This window comes from Dipodomys ordii, unplaced genomic scaffold (assembly GCF_000151885.1).
Source record: "Dipodomys ordii isolate 6190 unplaced genomic scaffold, Dord_2.0 Scaffold8, whole genome shotgun sequence".
NCBI lineage: Eukaryota > Metazoa > Chordata > Mammalia > Rodentia > Heteromyidae > Dipodomys > Dipodomys ordii.
This window is the reverse complement of record NW_012267224.1, coordinates 24,467,693-24,486,620: the sequence shown is the minus strand read 5'-3', so window position 1 is coordinate 24,486,620 and position 18,928 is coordinate 24,467,693. Positions and strand designations below refer to the sequence as shown.

General features: G+C 38.3%; 1 protein-coding gene across 1 annotated transcript in view; it reads left to right on the top strand.

The window, feature by feature from the left end:
- Positions 1-18,928, top strand: part of Fryl (FRY-like) — a 224,823-nt gene that overhangs the window by 186,632 nt on the left and 19,263 nt on the right. Inside the window, exons 46-53 of the mRNA XM_013008917.1 lie at positions 1,650-1,820; positions 3,772-3,912; positions 6,276-6,473; positions 9,113-9,274; positions 9,388-9,462; positions 9,936-10,112; positions 13,984-14,187; positions 16,344-16,511. Of these exons, the coding sequence (XP_012864371.1) occupies positions 1,650-1,820; positions 3,772-3,912; positions 6,276-6,473; positions 9,113-9,274; positions 9,388-9,462; positions 9,936-10,112; positions 13,984-14,187; positions 16,344-16,511 (1,296 nt within the window). The remainder of the gene's footprint in view (positions 1-1,649; positions 1,821-3,771; positions 3,913-6,275; positions 6,474-9,112; positions 9,275-9,387; positions 9,463-9,935; positions 10,113-13,983; positions 14,188-16,343; positions 16,512-18,928) is intronic.

Here is an 18,928-nt window from a genome sequence, read left to right as displayed (position 1 = left end):
ATCGCCAGTTCTGCTGTTTGTGTCCATGGAGAGCACAGAATTTCAAAATGAGACAACACTTAACGACTAAGACGGTTCTCTCATTATGACAAAAATAGTAAGCTGAAAAACTTTATTATGAAACAGTCTCTGGGACATTTATTATAAGATTGCATAGCATGTTTTCCAAGAACTTCTCTCTTTTATAAAAAAAAATTCTTAGAAATAAATCATTCTTTGGGATAAAGACGTTATTTAAGTTTGTAAGAATTCAGTAAGGGCAAGTAAGTATGGTGGCATACCACAATCCAGCTCTTAAGAGAAGCTAGGGGAAACAAATCTTGTTTCATAGTAAGACTCATCTCAAAAAACACTAACAACAAAAAAGAATGAACAAGAAACACAAAAAGAAAAACTCAATGAGAGTTTATTCTTCAAGAAATTTTGTCATATTTTTAAGAATTTGAACAAGATACTGTGAAAATTAGGGGATTTAAAAATGCATGTAAATTATTATATATTGAAATGGAAATAATAAGTTTTCCTCTTATTTGTTTCATAAGTAAGAGATTAATCCATGAAACCAGCTGCTTTTAGTAGTTCTATAGAATAACTTTCAGGTACTATATTCATAGCTTGTGCGCATGCTTTTATATCTTAGACCTATCAGTGATAACTTGATAGTCTCCAAGTCTGTTAAATATCTTCTAACTTATCAAATAGTCATTTATAATTCATGAGAAAGGGGTGTGTGTGTGTGTGTGTGTATTTTAAAGGTAATACTTAATTTCATTACTAAATGCTTTAGGCAGTTGTTAAAATATATATAAAATGAAAAAATACTAAACATTAATCATATCAAAGAATAAAGGAAAATGAAAAACATACATGATGAATCTAATCTTTTAAGATATATACTTATAAGACTAGCAGGGTCCTTTTGCAGTTCTAGATTGTTCAGGTGTCCTCTAGAGGGAGCTAAGACACATTTTCATCCAGTCAATAGCATTTTCATCCAGTCAATAGGATTCCCCAAACATAGGTTGATTCAGATTCCATGATACTGTATCAAACAAACTTTGAGAATTCCTTTATGCTATGGAGTGGCACCAAAATGGTTGGGCATACTCCCAGAGCTTAGATGTTTCCCTGATAAGCAATTGAGGTGATGAAGTGCTTGAATATGTCACACTTGCTGAGACTGCTTTGTGAGGCCCTGGAGACTGGAGACTGAAATACTTTCTCCCTAACATAGCTCCGCCAAACCAGCTTGAGAAAGCCCAAGTTGAATCTTCTGTTTAGGTTCCTATGCACTGAAATGTAGAAGAATTAAACCAAACAGCAACAAAAATGATCATGAATTTAAGGTTTACAAAGCCATAGGTGGTAGGTTTTTACCAGAGATTTTTTTTTATAGTTTCAGACTAGAAAAGGCCATACTTCTTAGTACTCATAGAAGAGTTTCATACAGTAATCCTATTTCCATTTCATCTGTTGTTCTCTTAAGAATGCTGTCTTTTTCGCTATTTTCTTTGACATTTCTACTTATTAGATGAATTGAAATTTTAGAATACACACTTGTTCCATTAAATAAATGCATTGGCATAAAATCAGGCTTAAATGTGTATCTTGATTTTTTTATGAGTGAATTAATTGTGTATGTTCTCTAGGTTTGTGCAGAAGAAAAATGTCCCACGCTTGTGAATCTGGCTCACATGATGAGTCTGTATAGTACGCACACGTACTCCAGAGACTGTTCTAACTGGATCAATGTCGTGTGCAGATACCTGCATGACTCCTTCTCAGATACCACATTCAGCCTTGTGACGTACCTAGCAGAGGTAAACTGAGATGTTTTTATTTTTAACTACTTAGACAAAATTTCCAAGTAGGTTTATTTGTGGAGTATCATTATAAAATTAAATCTTCAAATTGTCTTTGAGAATAAATATCAGTCACATCTTTTCTAAAAGAAACAGGAGGTGTGGCTCAAGTGGTAGAGGGCCAGCCTTGAGCAAAAAAGCCTAGCAAAAGGTCAAGCCTACACACACACACACACACGCACACACACACACACACACGCACACACACACATACACACACGCGCGCATGCACACACACACACACACACACACACACACACACACACACACCCTCTAACATCTTTTCTAAAAGAAAAAGTATTAATTTCAGGTAGGCAAGAAATTTTCCTTTTCCATTGCTTTGTCTTAGAACATTACACTAAATAATGTCCTCATTATTAGAAATGGCACATTAGTGTTTTAGTAGATTTTAATCCTAGAGAATAATTGTCATTTTTTTCTACAAGATTAGTTTTAATTTTGAAATCCTTTCTAGATTAATAGAGCAATATGCAAAGGCATTTCTGCTGGGTACATTTTTATTTTGATGATAGATTTTCTTACTGAAAATATGATTTTGAAAGGTATAAAAAACAGAATCACAAAAGAAAGTACCCTTAGAACTGCATAATAAAATGGTAATACTTATTTATGGGGGCCTCTGAGCTTAATGTCTGGCAACGTGAATTACTGAGTAAATATCTACACAGAAAAACATCAAGTAGAAGAAATTCTTTATCACTAAAAAAATCTACTTAGGATAAAGTAATCCTTTACTTTGTTTTTAGATAATTAACCTAAAAAAATTAGCCATGAAAGGATCTTGGAAGAAATTACAAGAGACTATTGCTCACAATACTGTTTTAACTTAGCCAAGCTGCTGTTGTTTACTATGACAAAATGAATCCTCCTTGGTGTGAATTTTTTACATGTTGGTTTTAATGGGTTTGCCATTGTCTAGTTGACACATGTAAACTGATGATCTGGCTGCCTTCCTATCCTTTTCTCAGCTTGATAAAATGCTAGATTGATCTCATGCCTATACCTCTAGGATGAGAGCCAGTATAACCAGGCCTACCCACTTTAGTCAGCTAATACCGGAATGCCTCCAACTACCCTCTCATTGTGCTGCCATGAAGCTCACTGTTGAGGAGGAACCTGCACTCTCTGAAGGTCCACCATGGGGTTCCAGGCATCGAAACCGGCACAATACGGCCTGTTGTGTATCAGATGTGGGCAGTGTTCTTTTACACTATAAAGACAAAAATGGCTTTGCCCCAAATGTTACTTACGTGAGTTATATTAATAACCCTTGGAAGTAGTACAAAGACTAGTTACAAGTAACGTGTCATTAAATTCTGCTCTGGAAATCCTGAGTTAGGTAGTACTACTGTTTATACTTTTTAATTTAAAAAAAAAACCACACAAAAAAAAAGCAGCTGGGCATTGATAGCTCATGCCTATAATCCTCGCCACTCACAAGGCCAAGATCCAAAGGATCATGGTTCAGAGCCAACTGGGACAGAAAAGTGGAAGAAACTCTAGCTCCAATTTAATCAGTGCTGATTGGAAGCATGTCTCTGTGTATGCAAGTCAGGTGAGACCCTGAGTTCTGGTACCATCACCAAAAAGGAAAAATCAAGTTCTTATTTTTTAGTAATAGTAGTTTTTCTTTGAACCTACAACCAGTGATAGTTTGCTAAAATTGTTAGGTAATGAGACATTATTAAGATGAATAATTATCCTGAAACAAGAAAACGTGGTAATAATAGACATTAGCTTTCATTACCTTGGTTTCTGGATCTCTGATCATCTAACCATAAACTCTTTTAAGTTTGTCTGCTAGCCATAAACCTAAGAGTTTACATCATAAGTGTAAATAGTAAGTTTATTTAACCTGATTAATATCTACTTACTATTTTCATTTTAGTTGCTAGAAAAAGGATTGTCCAGTATGCAGCAATCATTACTCCAGATTATCTACAGTCTGTTGAGTCACATTGACTTGTCGGCAGCCCCAACCAAGCAGTTTAATCTGGAGATCATAAAGATTATTGGCAAATATGTTCAGGTGAGTGACTATAAGATTTATATGTAGCATGATTCAACAAGAAACAATATATGTAATTATAACAACTCCAATTATAACATTTCCAAGAGTAAGAAACATGTTTGAGAAATACATACTACATGAGAAATATCTTCAAAATAAAAGGGGATCTTGTATTTTTGAGAAGCAGCTACATGGAATGTATGTGCACAAATGGCCACATTTAGCATCTCTGAATTGGAATTGTGACTCATTGTTTTCTTTGTACCATTCTGTTTGTTAATCAGATTCTACATGATAGGCAAATATTACTTTTAGGAGAAGAAGCTATTTTTTCTCTTTTTCTTTTTTTTTTTGTTTTTGTTTTTGTTTGTGTCAGTCATGAGGCTTGAACTCAGGACCTAGATGCTGTCCCTGAGCTTTTTCACTCAAGCTTAGTGCTCTACCACTTGGAGCCACAGCACCACTTCCAGTTTCTGGGACTTTGTGCCTGCTCTGGCTTTGAACCATGATCCTCAGATCTCAGCCTCCTGAGTAGCTAGGATTGCAGGCATGAGCCATGGGCACTCGGCTAGGAGAAACCATTTTTTTTTAAGTCTATATTTTATAGTTGTCTTTTTATGTCTGATTAAAAAAAAAAAAACTTCCCAGGGAAGGTGTCATGAAGCTTGAACTGTAGGCCTGGGCTCTGTGCCTGAGCTCTTCAGCTCAAGGCTAGAGCTCTACCACTTGGACCACAGTGCCACTTCCGGGCTTTTCTGTTTATGTGGTGCAGAGGAATCAAACCCAGGGCCTCATGCATCCTATCAAGCCCTCTACTACTGAGCCACCGTCCCAGTCCCTCCAGATATTTTTAAAACAGGAAAATCAAAGCTGGTCTAAGTGTGAATGGTGACAAGGTTACTTCACTTTTGTGCTAAGCAGATCAGGGGTCCACATGCAATGTATCAAGGGGAGAAACTATACCACTTGAGCCATCCCTTCAGCTCTTTTTGCTTTACTTTATTCTGATATTATCTCACGCTTAGCCTGGCTATCAATGTGAGGCTCAAGATCCTCCCATCTCCCCCTAGTAACTGGAATTGTAGTTATATACTATCTTGTCCCAACCAAGAGAAAAAACTCCTTATGAGCTTTCCCAGATAAATACTCTAGTTATGTTTACGTTCACTAGAGCAGAATTTAAAAAGAGAAAGACTTGACCAGCAATAAGTTTGTCTTCTAGCCCATATCTGAAAGTAATACAACAGTATTAAAATGTTTTTGAAGGCTGGTGAAGTAGCTCAGTGGTATAGTGTATGAGATACCCTCAGTTCAGTATCCAGCATCATTCTTCCTCCCCAAAAAATTTTCAATTCTTTAGTTGTGCAGTTGAGATTATTTTTAGATTGTCTTGAAAAATAACATTTCAAATATTTGTAAATATAAGATTTATTTGGTGACCCTATTTATTTAATCCTCAGTAGTAAAAGCTTTAAAAAGTCAACTTATTGAATACTATATTTGCTAGCTCTCACACAGAATACAAACCACCCTCCAATATAATCTATGAAAATATTCCTGAAGAAGTTTTAGTATTTCATAGTCCCAGATCTTCTAATTATTTCTGACAGGGAAAAAAAAGATGATTCTATAAGTGATTCTTTTTGCATGTGTGTGGTGGTACAGAGTTTTGAACTCAGGGTCTTGAACTTTCCAACTTGCTTGCCCTGCTGGTTCTCTATCATTTGACCCACACCTCCAGCCCAACCTTTTTCTGGTTATTTTGGAAGTCTCATACACTTTTCTACCACAGCTGACTTTAAACCACTATTCTCTAGATGGCCAGCTTCCTAAGTAGCTGTGATTACAGGCATGAGCTATTAACACTCAGCTTACAGTTGTATTTTTTAAATGTCACACTAGTAAGTAGACCTTTATTGTTATTTTGTGTTTTAGTTATATCAAGAGGGTTGAAAATGGATTTTAGTACTATAAATTTTTTTAAGAAGTAGTTTTTTCTTTGTATTTTTAAGGAAGATGGTAACAGAAGAAAGTTGTAAGTTCTTTATTTTAGGCACTTCTCCAAAGCAAAAATAGAATAAACTTCCTGATAATTATAAAAAATTTATTGGAAAGAAACCTGGTATTCTAATATGGTAACTTTCTAAGGTCTATGGTAGCTAATAAACCCACCAGTACAAATAATAACTTGTGTTTATTTTTTTCTTTCCTTTCCCCTTTTGATACTCAGACTTTCTATGAAAGATTTCAAAGGAAAATAAATCCTTTGCCCAGGTGTTTTTGTAGAAATAATATTTTGGTGATCTATGGCTACCCTAAGATTTTGTTCTTAGTTAAATATGCATTTATACCTTACATATGTGGTTTATTTTTTAAACCAGAGTCCTTACTGGAAAGAAGCCCTCAACATATTAAAACTAGTGGTGTCACGCTCTGCAAGCCTTGTTGTACCCAACGACATCCCAAAGGCCTATGCGGGAGACATAGGCTCTCCTGAAATATCCTTCACCAAAATCTTCAATAATGTGTCCAAGGAGTTGCCTGGGAAAACCTTAGATTTTCATTTTGACATCTCTGAGGTAAGATGTTCAGGAATGGATACAGATTCTCTACTAGGAATTTTCATTGGTACATTTTTTTTTTTGGAATTCTTATTCAACAGGCATTAGCTGAGATCATGCTCATCTACACTGTGGTAGCTGCTGTAAAAACCAGGGTGGGAGGGGCAGTACCAACAGTGTCTTGAGAAAACAGGCAAAGAAGCATTGTGATAAATGCTTCCTAGGAAATAAGTTAATGCGATGGAACACTATAGTGTGTACTTTAAAAGACTAGCTTCTGGAAGCAGGTCACAGTGGAAAGTTAAGTATGGAAAGATGAGTTGACTAGTCAGGCATACGTGGCATTTTGGAGGAAACAGAAACTAAGTTCAAGAAAAAAGGAGCCTTATAAATCAAGGGTGATTCTTGCCGGGAAGGCTAAGGCAATAAGTTCTGTCTTGGCCATGTTGACAAAGTGTTAACACTAATGGAAGTGACCTAATGGGCAATTATATTTGGGGATCTGAAAGTTTAGAGGAAAACTTGAGTGAACATAGAAATTCAAGTATGTTTTTGGAATTGTGTAAGGGGACAACTGCAGCCATGCATAGACATAAAAAGAAATCAAGGTTAGAACAGAATGTAACCTGTGATTCCAAATGTTTCAGGACTAGCCAGAGGCAGGGCAGGGTCCCAGTCCAGAAGGAAACCTACAGCCAGACATTATTGTAGTAACATAAAATTCATGTAAAAAATATTGACCTTACCTTGGTGCCATGACCCAAACCTACAGTCCTAGCTACTCAAGAGGCAAAATTAGAAAAATTTCATTTAGAGGCTAACACAGGCAAAAAAAAGAAAAATTACAAGATCCCATCTCAAGTAATACAAGCCAGATATGATGATAACATGCCTATCATTCCAGTGATGTGGGAAACATAAATAAGAGGATCATGGGCTATTGTTTGCTGGCCTGAGCATAAACTTTATACCCTAACATAACATAGCAAAAGCAAAAAGGGTTGGGGATATGGCTGGAGTGGTAAAAAGAAAAAGGGTAAGAATTTTGACCCTCGCTGAGAATCTGTCCCTACCCTACCCCGTTCTTTTTTCTTCAGAACCTGAGCCCATTGTTAGTAGTCTGAAGGTGTCATCAAAATCATGTTTTGAAAACCAAACGAAGAATTTTTCAGGAAAGAAATTTTGATCAAGTAGTACAGGAGGGTTAAGGAAATAAAAGACTGGAATTTTCCTTTTATATTGATTAAGATTATATAGATTAACAAATTTTAATGCAGTTTAATCCTAATTTATCCAAAACATTTTTGGTTGTGTTTTAGATGGAAAATATGTTTATTGATAATATGTTTTTTAGGGAATAATATCTGAATGTTTTTAAGATGAAGTTGTGGTGTGGGAAAATGATAGAGAAGCATGCCTGTTCTGTTTCTCATGAATCAGACACTGTGATCATACTGCTTCATTCTTTCATTTGAAGCCAGTTCCCAAAACCTTTATATATGTAATTTTAATATTTCTTCAAGTTTCTTAATCCCTGCAGTGTATAGGCACTGAGATCTACTGGAGGTACAGAGGAGATCACATGGGACCCAGGGGGACACATGTTGTTAGGGAGACACACACGTAAACAAATTACAATCAGCTCTGTAAACATCCCAGTGTCATTACACAGAGGGTCTAAGAGAAGGCCTCTTTGGAAGGCAGGAGTCAATAAAACATGGTAAGGATTTAGGTGGCTTTTCCATGCAACAAATGTCAAAATATAGCTTGATGACTCAGGAGACTGAGATCTGAGGATCATGGTTTGAAGCTAGCCTGGACAGGAAAGTCTGCCTGCAAGACTCTTAATAGTTAACCACCAAAAAGCCAGAAGTGGAAAAGCCAGAAGTGGAGCTGTGGCTCAAGTGGTAGAGTGCTGAGCAATAAAGCTCAGGGACAGGCTCTCATGCTTGTGCTTTGCTTTTTTGATCTACCACTCAGACCATACCTCCACTTTGAGACTCTGTTTGTTTTTTTCTTGTATGTATATATTTATGCAGTATTAGGGTTTGAACTCAGGACCTGCAATTGCCTGATAGAAGCTCTACCACTTGAACCATACCTCTAGGCTTTTTGCTTTCATCATTTTTCAAATACATACTTGCTTTTTTGTTATGGCCAACCTAGACCAGGCATCATGTTTCCATTTACCTGTCTACAAATCTAGGATGACAGGTGCAAAATACCACACTCAGCTTTTCTATTAGTTGAGATGGAGTCTCATGAACTTTTTGCCCAGGCTGGCCTCAAAACTGAGCCTCCTGATCTCAGCCTCTTAATATCTAGGATTATAGGCATGAATCAGATTCTGTTTATAATAGATAATAGGGATATAGATCAGTGATAGCTTATTTTCTTAGCATGCTCAAGGCCCTGAATTGGATTAGGAAAAAATATTAGATAATCTCATATAGAGAGTGATTCATTCATTCCAATAAAGCCTCTTGATGAAAACTGATACCTTGATCTTTGAGTTTTGTAACAGCTATCTCTCTCTGCTTATCTTATATTTTTTGGATATTTGTAGAGAGCATCATTGTAGGTCTACTACTAACCCTTGCTGGTATGTGTGATATTATACTTCTTGAATGAAATGCTGGCATTTTGCTTCTGTGTAGACCCCCATCATCGGTAATAAGTATGGCGACCAGCACAGTGCAGCTGGGAGGAATGGCAAACCCAAGGTGATTGCTGTCACGAGAAGCACTTCCTCTACTTCCTCTGGCTCCAACTCCAATGCCTTGGTCCCTGTCAGTTGGAAAAGGCCACAGTTATCACAGGTACACAGAGGATAGGAAGACTGACCATTTGTGGAATAGAAGAATCAATTTTCATATTATAAAAACGAGATTTTTCTTTAACACTAACATTTGGCATTTTTTTTCCTTTTTAGAGAAGAACAAGAGAAAAGCTAATGAATGTGCTTTCTCTCTGTGGCCCAGAATCTGGCCTCCCAAAGAACCCATCAGTGAGTCATCATTAATGCCTATGGAAACTGTAAAGATTATGCTGACCCATAAAGAAATGACCTTGCTTGCCTTTTCTAACTTAACCTGTATGGTATCAAGAGTGGGGGGAGGGCTGGGAAGGTGGCTCAGTGGTAAGGTGCTTGCCCTACATGCCTGAGGCCCTGGGTTGGTTCCTCAGCACCACATAAGCAGAAAAAGCCAGAAATGGCCCAGTGGCTCAAGTGGCAGAGCGCTAACCTTGAGCTGAAGAGCTGAAGGACAGCATTCAGGCCCAGAGTTCAAGTTCCATGACTGGCAACAAATAAAAAGAGGGGAAAAGATTTTGTTGTAATACCTGGTAACTATGCTGACAAAGATGGAATGAACGTGAATTTAGGATCCCCAGGAAGATGAGGTCACGGGGACTTTCAGGGTTGATGACACCAGACACAGTGACAAAGCTGATGGGGGATTTTTTTTTTTCGGGCACCAGGTTATATTTTCCTCTAATGAGGACTTAGAGGCCGGTGACCAGCAGCCCAGCCTGATTTCTACCACCGAAGACGCCATGCAGGAGGAAGAGGTGGCCCTGGAGGACAATAACAGTGAACAACAGTTTGGCGTCTTTAAGGATTTTGACTTTTTAGATGTTGAACTGGAAGATGCAGAGGTAAGAATATGGGCTATATCTTTTTCCTTTTTTTTTTTTAAATCTAGAGTTTGAACTCAGACCTCAAATTTACTAGGCTTGCTTGTTTAGCTTGGTGCTCTACCCTTTGAGCCATGCATCCAGCCCTTTCATATTTGTAAAAGCTGGGTTCTTTTTCTTTGTCTTCGCTTTTGTGGGGGACAGTCCTGGAGATTGAACTCAGGGCTTCACACTTGCTTGGCAAGTACTTTACCACGTCAGCCACTCACCCAGGCCTTTTGCTTTTAGTTCTTGTGCTTTTGTCTAACTAGCCTGGAACTGTGCTCCTTCTCCCTCTGCCTCCCATGTAGCTGTGACTACAGGAGTATGTCACTGTGTGTCCTACTAGCTTTTGTTCGGCTATCCTCAACCTCAATCCTCTTACCTATCTTTTTTTTTTTAACAAGAGGGATCACTGGCATGCTGTAATTTGGGGGGAGGGTTTTCAATGGCATTGGGGTTTGAACTCAGTCCATCAGCCTTGCTAGGTGTAGGCACTCTTTCCTGGCAAACCACACCTCAGTCTTTGTGTTCATTATTTTTCAAATAGAGTCTTACTTTTTGCTGAATGGGCCTGAACTCTGGCCCTTCTGTTTACACTTCCCACCATGGCTAGGATGACAGACAGGCATCACCACATCCACCTGTTTCTGTTGAGATCATGTCTCATAAGCTTTTTTGCTTAGATTAGCCTCCATTTTTCCAATCTCAGCCTCCTGTGTCACTAAGGTGACAGTTATTAGTTGGGAAGGACTCTTGCAACTTTTTGTCTGGGTTGGCCTTGAACCCTAGTCCTTCTGATCTGCATCTCCTAATTAGTTAGGATTACCAATAGCACCTGTCCTCATAATGTTTTGCATGAGTATACAGATTAATTTGCAGGAGAATCATAAAGATATCGCATTAAACTTAATTTTAACAAATATGGCATTTGTCATTAAGTCGATTGCCAAAAAAGGTTTGGCTATCTAGAACCATCTCACTAGCAGATGACTGTGGTTTTCTGACATTCCCAAGTATTTTTTTCTTTTTTTTTGGTCAGTTGTGGGGCTTGAACTCTGGGCCGAGGTGCTGTTCCCTAAGCTCCTCAGCTCAAGGTGAGCACTCTACCACTTGAGCCACAACGCCACTTTGGTTTTCTGGTGTTTAATTGGATATAAGAGTCATAACTTTAAAAAAAAAAATCATAACTTTCCTTCCTGGCCGGCTTTGAACCGCGATCCTCAGATCTCAGCCTCCTGAGTAGTAGGTGTCCATCTCCCACTTACCTTTTTTTCTTGAGGTTACTAACTCTCCTAGTTCCTTGTGGTTTTTGTGGGTTTTTTTTTAATATCAAAAGGCTCTTTTAAACCAATCCAGTCTAGATGATACTGACCTCTAGGTGATTTTAGATATTTTCTAAATGAAAATTCAAATACGAAAAATGAATTTATTAGTCTCTAAGACTGAGTTAGTCCAAAGTTCAAGCATGTATTTAGTATAACTCAGTAAGGTCTCTGGTTGCCCTCTGTACAGGTCAGTAGCCAAATGGCTGTCACTGTTGTGTATGGCCTTCCCTTCCCACAATGGTGTTTGGAGGAAGTGAGTGTGATTAGCAGACTTCTTGCTATATCTAATTGGTTCAAGTTGAAACATTTGCCAACTTCTGTATGACTGTTGTAGCAAATATGATAAAATTGCCCCGTTGTCTTAGGCTATTAGCAAACCATTCTTTCGTGGGGCAGTGGCCACAAAACATTTTTTATTTCAAGTCATGGTCCATATAGGCATTCTCTGTTCGTTCTCTCCCCCCCTCCCCCATACATACACATGAACACACACATAGTTTCAAGAGTAAACATCCTTACTGTATGCTGCTTTGTGAATATTCTCCATTCTTTTTTTTTTTTTTCAAAAAAGGCTGGTCACCACCCTCTAAAAGTAATTTCACACTCACTTATTTTAAAAATCATATCTAAATTCTTCAGCCTTTTTTTGGGGGGGTTCAGAATTTAGATTTCCAAAAACAGGCTCCCAGACTGCTAGCTCAAGTAGGATATGAAAAACTTGCCTAGGATATGAAAATCTTCAGTTCAATCCTCAGTACCCTTTTTTAAAAAAATAAAATAAAGACAGCTTCCTGACATTTTCATGATAATATGGTAATTCTTTTGGTTTTGTTTCTTTGTTTTGTTTGCTTATCTTTAAGGAACACTAAAAATGTTTTCATGTTCATCTTTAAAATACTTTAAAATATCATTAGTAATAAATGCAGCTTTTAGTAGAACCTTATTCAGAATGGATTGAATATGCTGTAGGTTCTATATTTAATTCAAGTCATAATAACTAGGGAAGAGATGTAGAAATTCTCATTTAGACCTCATAATTAAGCCTAACCATTGATAAATATTTTCTAAAATCTGGATATAGTCCTATTATAGGAAATATTTTGATTGTTTAAAAACAAACATTGTCACTGATGAAACTAAAATACCCCCAAACTTTGAAACATATAGATTATATTCATTCTCCATATATTTTGAAGGCTGTTGTTAACATTGTGTGATAATAGTACATAATATTATTTGAAATGATGTTTTCTAGAAGGGTAGTTTCCAAAGTCTAGTAGTTTTACAGAGCCCCAGGGGCTTCTGAGATTCCTTGAAAAACAGGAAAGACCTTGGGGTCACCTAGACAGGGCCACTAGGCACCATATTCAGCCTTGTCTTCTATAAAATTCTGTTTGAATTAAATATTCCTTTGTTGTTGTTTTTAAAAAAAGGAAAATTTGAAAATTTCTATTCTGAATAATTTCTTTCTGGGTAAAGAGGTAGAAATAAGTTCTGTTTTGCTAACTAACTCGTATAGTTTGTCATATCAAAGTCTAAGAAAAGCTGGGGAGAATTATATCCTTACAAAAAGGCGATCACATTAGACTAACAGAAACATAATATAAATCTATAACTGGGATGAAATTTTGTCATATCACATTAGACTAACAGAAACATAATATAAATCTATTAAGTGGGATGAAATTTTGTCATATTTCTTCTTACCTTTTGAAATTGCAGAAGTTTCTATTTTGATAGCTGTAATCTTGATTTTAATAATAAAAAAATGACCATTGCATTTAACCAGGACAGTTATACAGATTAAAATAATTGTGACCTTATATGTTGTCAACTGAATGTGAGTATTTTAAGTCAGTTTTCTGCATTGTACCAAGTATTAAATCCATGTAAATTTTAAGGATAAGTTTGTGTTGCCAAAGTGTATCATAGAAATGTTGTTTTAAGTGTCTGTCTCTGACTATTTCACAATATATTTTGCATTAAAAAGTAGCTTGAGTCACATGTTCAAAGCTTACTCCAGAGCTTGAATCAGTCTTTTTGAGTTTTAGAAATCAGTTTTCCCAAGACAATGTAGTGTATATTTGAGTGTTTGTCTTCGTTCTTTCTAATTCTGTGTGTTTTCCTTTTTGCTAACCAGGAACTGCAGGTAAGTTGCAGCCTGGTGTTGTGATTGTTGTCATTGTCATCTGTGGTGTGTTTGTCCTCCTGTGCTTTCATTCGTGCTCATTGTTAGAGTAGAAATGACCTAGAGTGTAGACATCGTAGATTCCCACAGTAATACAAAGAGAATGTTAAGAAAATTACTTAGCAAAAAACAGGCTATCAACCAAGTAATTATCTCTAAATGTAAACACTTAATGATGATTTAAACATTTAAAGAAATTGAAGGGCTGATTGAAACTCTGCTTTTGATGATGTATTCAGTATTTTTTTTCATCTCAGTATATGTTCTCCTGGTGTGTTAGTTATAACATTTATGAAGATACCTTTGAGGTCTTAGAAGTCCTGTCTTGCTTTCCCAGGGTGAAAGCATGGACAATTTCAACTGGGGAGTCAGGCGGCGCTCACTGGACAGCATCGACAAAGGGGATACACCGTCCCTCCAGGAGTACCAGTGCTCCAGCAGCACCCCCAGCCTGACGCTGACAAACCAGGAGGACACCGATGAGTCTTCTGAGGAGGACGCAGCCCTCACAGCCAGCCAGATCCTCTCCCGCACACAAATGGTATGCACCCGCCCTCCTCCCTTCCAACCTGGTCATTACCAGGGCCTGGGCTCTGTCTTTCATTTCGTTATGGGCAAAATACAGCTTCCTTTCTCATCATGGTAAGCTGCTCTGAGCAATTTTTAGGGACCTCATCTTGAACTGCACATATTTTTGGTTTCAGTATGGTAAGACTACCCCTTAGTCCATCTCTGCTTTTCTTTCCTAATTAGTCTGGTATGCAAAGACCAAGCAGAGCTTTGGTCTCTTTCAAGATTGCATGAAATAGGTGGAAATTCTGGCTCGCATCCCAGGGGCTAGATGACAGATTTAAAGAAGAAATGAGAAGAGTCATCATGTCATCTTTCATTGAGAAATGTGAGAGTGAAAGATAGCCTCAAGGGCTGGAGGCATGACTCAAGTGACAGAGTACCTAGCAAGCACAAGGCCCTGAGCTCAGACCATAGTACTGCTGGGGGGGGGGGGGGAGAGGGACAGTGAGTCAGGTGTCTGTGGCTCACACATAGAATCCTAGCTAATCAGGAGTGGGCTCTGAGGTCTGCAGTTCGAAGCCAGCCTGATCTCTCTAAGACTCTTATTTCCAATTAACTTCCCAAAAGCCAGAAGTGGATCTGTTATTTAAGTGGTAGAGTACTAGCTTTGAGCAAAAAAGCTCAGAGACAGTGCCCAGACCTTGAGTTCAAACCCCAGTATGGGCGGAAAAAAAAAAAAAAAACTATTTGCAGCTGTAGCAGGGTTGGAACTTGAAGGGCACATTAAGGAAACAGCCCGACTGGGGTGTGTTAGCGCATCAATGATGGCCTTATTCATGCTAAAGTGAGCCTATCCCCCCCAGTGCAGACCCACGAGCTCACCACACCGCACTCTGCAGGTCAGGTGCTGAATAGCCATGCTGCGCTGAGCTGGCTTTAGGTGAAATGGCACGTTTGTGGTGGGCCTCTTCCTGTCTTCTCTGTTTTGACATCTTGTTGCCCCAATATGTCTTTGAAATGCAACCTCCCTGCTTGTAAGCGATAGACAACCTGCTGCTGGAAGCAGTGCTGCGTGAGTGTGCCAGGCTCTGTCCCAGATGTTGCGTGTATTAGTTCCTAAGCAGGGTGGTGGTCATTCAGCAGGGTAGGAGAATTTGAACCAGTTCTGCCTCAAGTGGCCATGCTCTTATCCATGGTTCCTAGGCTTGTCCTCAAGGAGATGTTTTCATGCCAAAGGAATGGTTGAGTTCATGGCCACAGCGAGGGACAGAATGAGAACCAGTCAGTTCCTAGAAGCCAGCCATAGCTCGCACTGTGGCTTTGCCTCTGTGCCTCTGTGGCCATAGACCAAGGCTGGCATGATTCAAACTGTGGTGGCGTTGCCTAACCTCTCTTTTAAATAAAACGGGACCCCTGGGAGTATCCACCTAGTGGAATTTATGAGGAATGAAGCTTCTGGCCCATAGTAGGTGCTTCATAATGATCCATACTCATGAGAGTAGCAAGCTGAATTGTCTGTCTATGTTAAAAGTCCAACTCTTTTCATATAGGTTTAAGATAAAGAGAAAACTTAAGTTTGCTTCTTCCTCAGAGGAAAAAATGAATTTTTGCCTCATATTGTATATTGACCTGGATTAAACTATAGCCCTGCTTAAAAGGAAAATGTACTTTCTTTTTAAATTAAAAACTACTAGTTTTCAAAGAAAACAAACCCAACAGTAGTTTTTTTCCACTATGACAATTTTATTTTGGTTTTGTAAATTTTTTTTAAATCTTTTTGAAACTGGTGTTGATTTTTTCCTTGCATAAGCAAACAGCCCACCCAGGATACTTCCTGAAGATTCACCCTTGTGAATTCTCCCTGACACAGAGAGCTCCTGCCTTCATACATTTTGAAACTGACTGAAACACCCACAAAAGTGTGAACTGCTACGTAAAGCTAACATAAGTTACACAGAGTTCTTCTACTTCGTTTATTTAACCAAGTTATTAATCTGAACCTGCATGAATGAATGCAGGTTACAGCACCCATTCCATCCCATATAGACTGGATGGAAGGAAGGGTAACTAGGAAATTCCAGAAGTTCCTAGAATATTTCATGCTGTGGGAGGTTCCATGTGACTCTTGTGACTGTCACTAGCTCATAAACAACAAACCTCTCATCCCACCATGTCTCCTTCCAGCTAAACAACGACTCTGCTGTTGATGAACTGACGCCAGAGCATCCTGACTTGCTTCTTCAATCTCAAGATTCCACCAACAGCAACACAACAGAAGAAGTGCTGCAAATCAGAGCTGAGACCCCCAGTTTGGAGGCCTGTCTAGATAATGCTAGCAGCCAGCTGCCTGAGGTGGGGAGACGTGGGGCTGGTGCATGGCCAATCTAGGTTACTTGAAGCACTCTGCCACATCCCTTGCTTGCTTTCCAAGAGTTTTCAGCTAATGTGCTAAGTATTTGATTTGTTTCTAGTATTTCTAACCTGTTGGGTTGTTTCAGACAAAATAGAGAAATCTGATTTTTTTTTTCTTTAAGTTGACAAGTTGAGGAAATAACCTACAGGTTAAAAATAATCTTGAGTGTGTCAATATGAGCATTTTGCGTTGCAGAGTGACGGTTACTACGCAGGCGCTTCTCTGGTGACAGCAGGCGTCGCCTGGGTGCTACATTTCTTTTATTTCTCTTCCCCTTCTTGCTTTGTGTGGGGTTCATGTGATTGGGGCTGTGAGGGGGTGAGAACCTCAGGCCAGCTGTGTTAGCAGTTGGTTCAGTAACCTTTTCAAAAGACTTTCGAACCATTAGTATTATGTTTTTTGGAAAGGCCTGTGAGAAGTAAGCCAGATTCCAAGCTAATGACTGACCAAAAATAAGTAAGTATTAGTTTTCTTAGTGTTTTGATTACAGATTATTATAGATTTTTTAATGTAATTGCAATGGTTCTATGAAATGTGCTTTTTTTTGTCTTGGTAAGTATTAGAAATTGCAATGTAGCTATTGTAAATCTAACCCAGTTATTAGATTGTCTTATTTTATCAAGGTGAAGTCTCATGCATGTTCTTATCAGTCTGAGAATTCATTTTGCATGTTCGAACCGTCTTTAGGAGTGCAGATATATCTTGAAATAAAGGCATTCTGGCTTCCTTATCAGCAGACTTTAAAATACTTACAATAACATGGCTAAGGCTTAGATAATTAAACAAATACTATGGTTGCATTAGATGTCAGACTTCGAGTGAGGGAATAGAACTTGACCATAGTTTACTGTCAAGATCAAGAAAGAACAAGAGGCATTTTTTTTTCCTAATTACATCTCATTATGAGAAACTTGGTAGTAAGTAAGTTGAAGGCTTTGTGAAAATTTAGAGGACTGTGGCATGCTGTGCCCTAGAAGGGCTGGTGAGAAAGGACAAGTATTGGGATCTTCCATGCAGAGAGAGATGGCATAGGAAAAGGCATGGCAGTGGGAAATTGCATGATACATTCGGGCGGCTTCAGGAAGTTCAGTTTTTCTGAAGAATAAAACAAGTAGAAGGTTAGAAACAATAGGAGAGGCAAATAGGATCTAAGACACGAGGGATCCTAAAGACGGATGATAGCTTCTCAAAATGGAACTCATGCAGTTTTTTCATCCTTTCAAGAAATAGCTGAGCTAGTGAGCTTTACTGTTTGAGATGATTAATTTTAAAAGAAGAAGGGTTCAGTCAGGCCCTGAAGATTCACACTTATTATGCTAGTTACTGAAGGGGCAGAGATCTGAGGATTGCAGTTTGAAGCCACCCTGGGGAGGAAAGTCAGTGTGAGATACTTTTCTGTAATAAACCACCAAAAAGCCAGAAGTAGAGCGGTGGCTCTGATAGATTGCTAGCCCTGGGCAAAAAAGCTCGGGAACAGTGGCTGGACTGAGTTCAAGCCCCAGGACTGGCACAAAAAAGAAAGAAAGAAAGAAAGAAAGAAAGAAAGAAAGAAAGAAAGAAAGAAAGAAAGAAAGAAAGAAAGAAAGAAAGAAAGAAAGAAAGAAAGAAAGAGGAAAAACAATGGAAAGACTAGAAACAAAGTTGATATAGTGTCTTATTTTAATTTTGGTTAACAACGGGGAAAATACCTTCTCTTTGATTACAAATTTCAGTTACTCCTGAAGGAATTGATATTTTGGAAATGTTACATTCTTTCAGATCGGACATGTTTTCATCCAACAAAATTCAATGGACTTAGTTCCCAGCACTATAATGTTCCTGGGGGCATTTTTTCTACTAGATGAAAACCATTTTACTTTTGTTTCTTTTATAATGATCATTATATACTTCTTATGACACTAGATCAGGATAAGAATGAAAAGACTATTTAAAAAATATGCTTTGTCATTTAGAAAACAATTCTGACATTAAAATCACTGCCAAAAGAATAGCATCTATTAGCTATATTGGCCTACTATATTTTTCCCCATGGGCCTAATTTCAAGTGACTCAAAATTGTTCTCTTATAAAGAAAAGTCGGGGGCTGGGATGTAGCTCAGTGACAAAGCGCTTGCTTAGCAAGTGCAACATCCTGGGTTCAATCCCCAGTACCAAGAGAAGGAGGAGGGGGAGGGGAAGGAGGAGGGGGGGGAGAAGGATGGAAGAAGAAGAAGAAGAGTAGGAGAGCTGAGAGTATGGGAAGCACTAATATACTGAAACAAAAGCAAAATTTAAAGCACCTTCTTAAGTTACATATTTATGAGATTGCAGTTTAAGGCCAGACAGACAGAGCAGTCTGAGATTCTATCACAGTGGA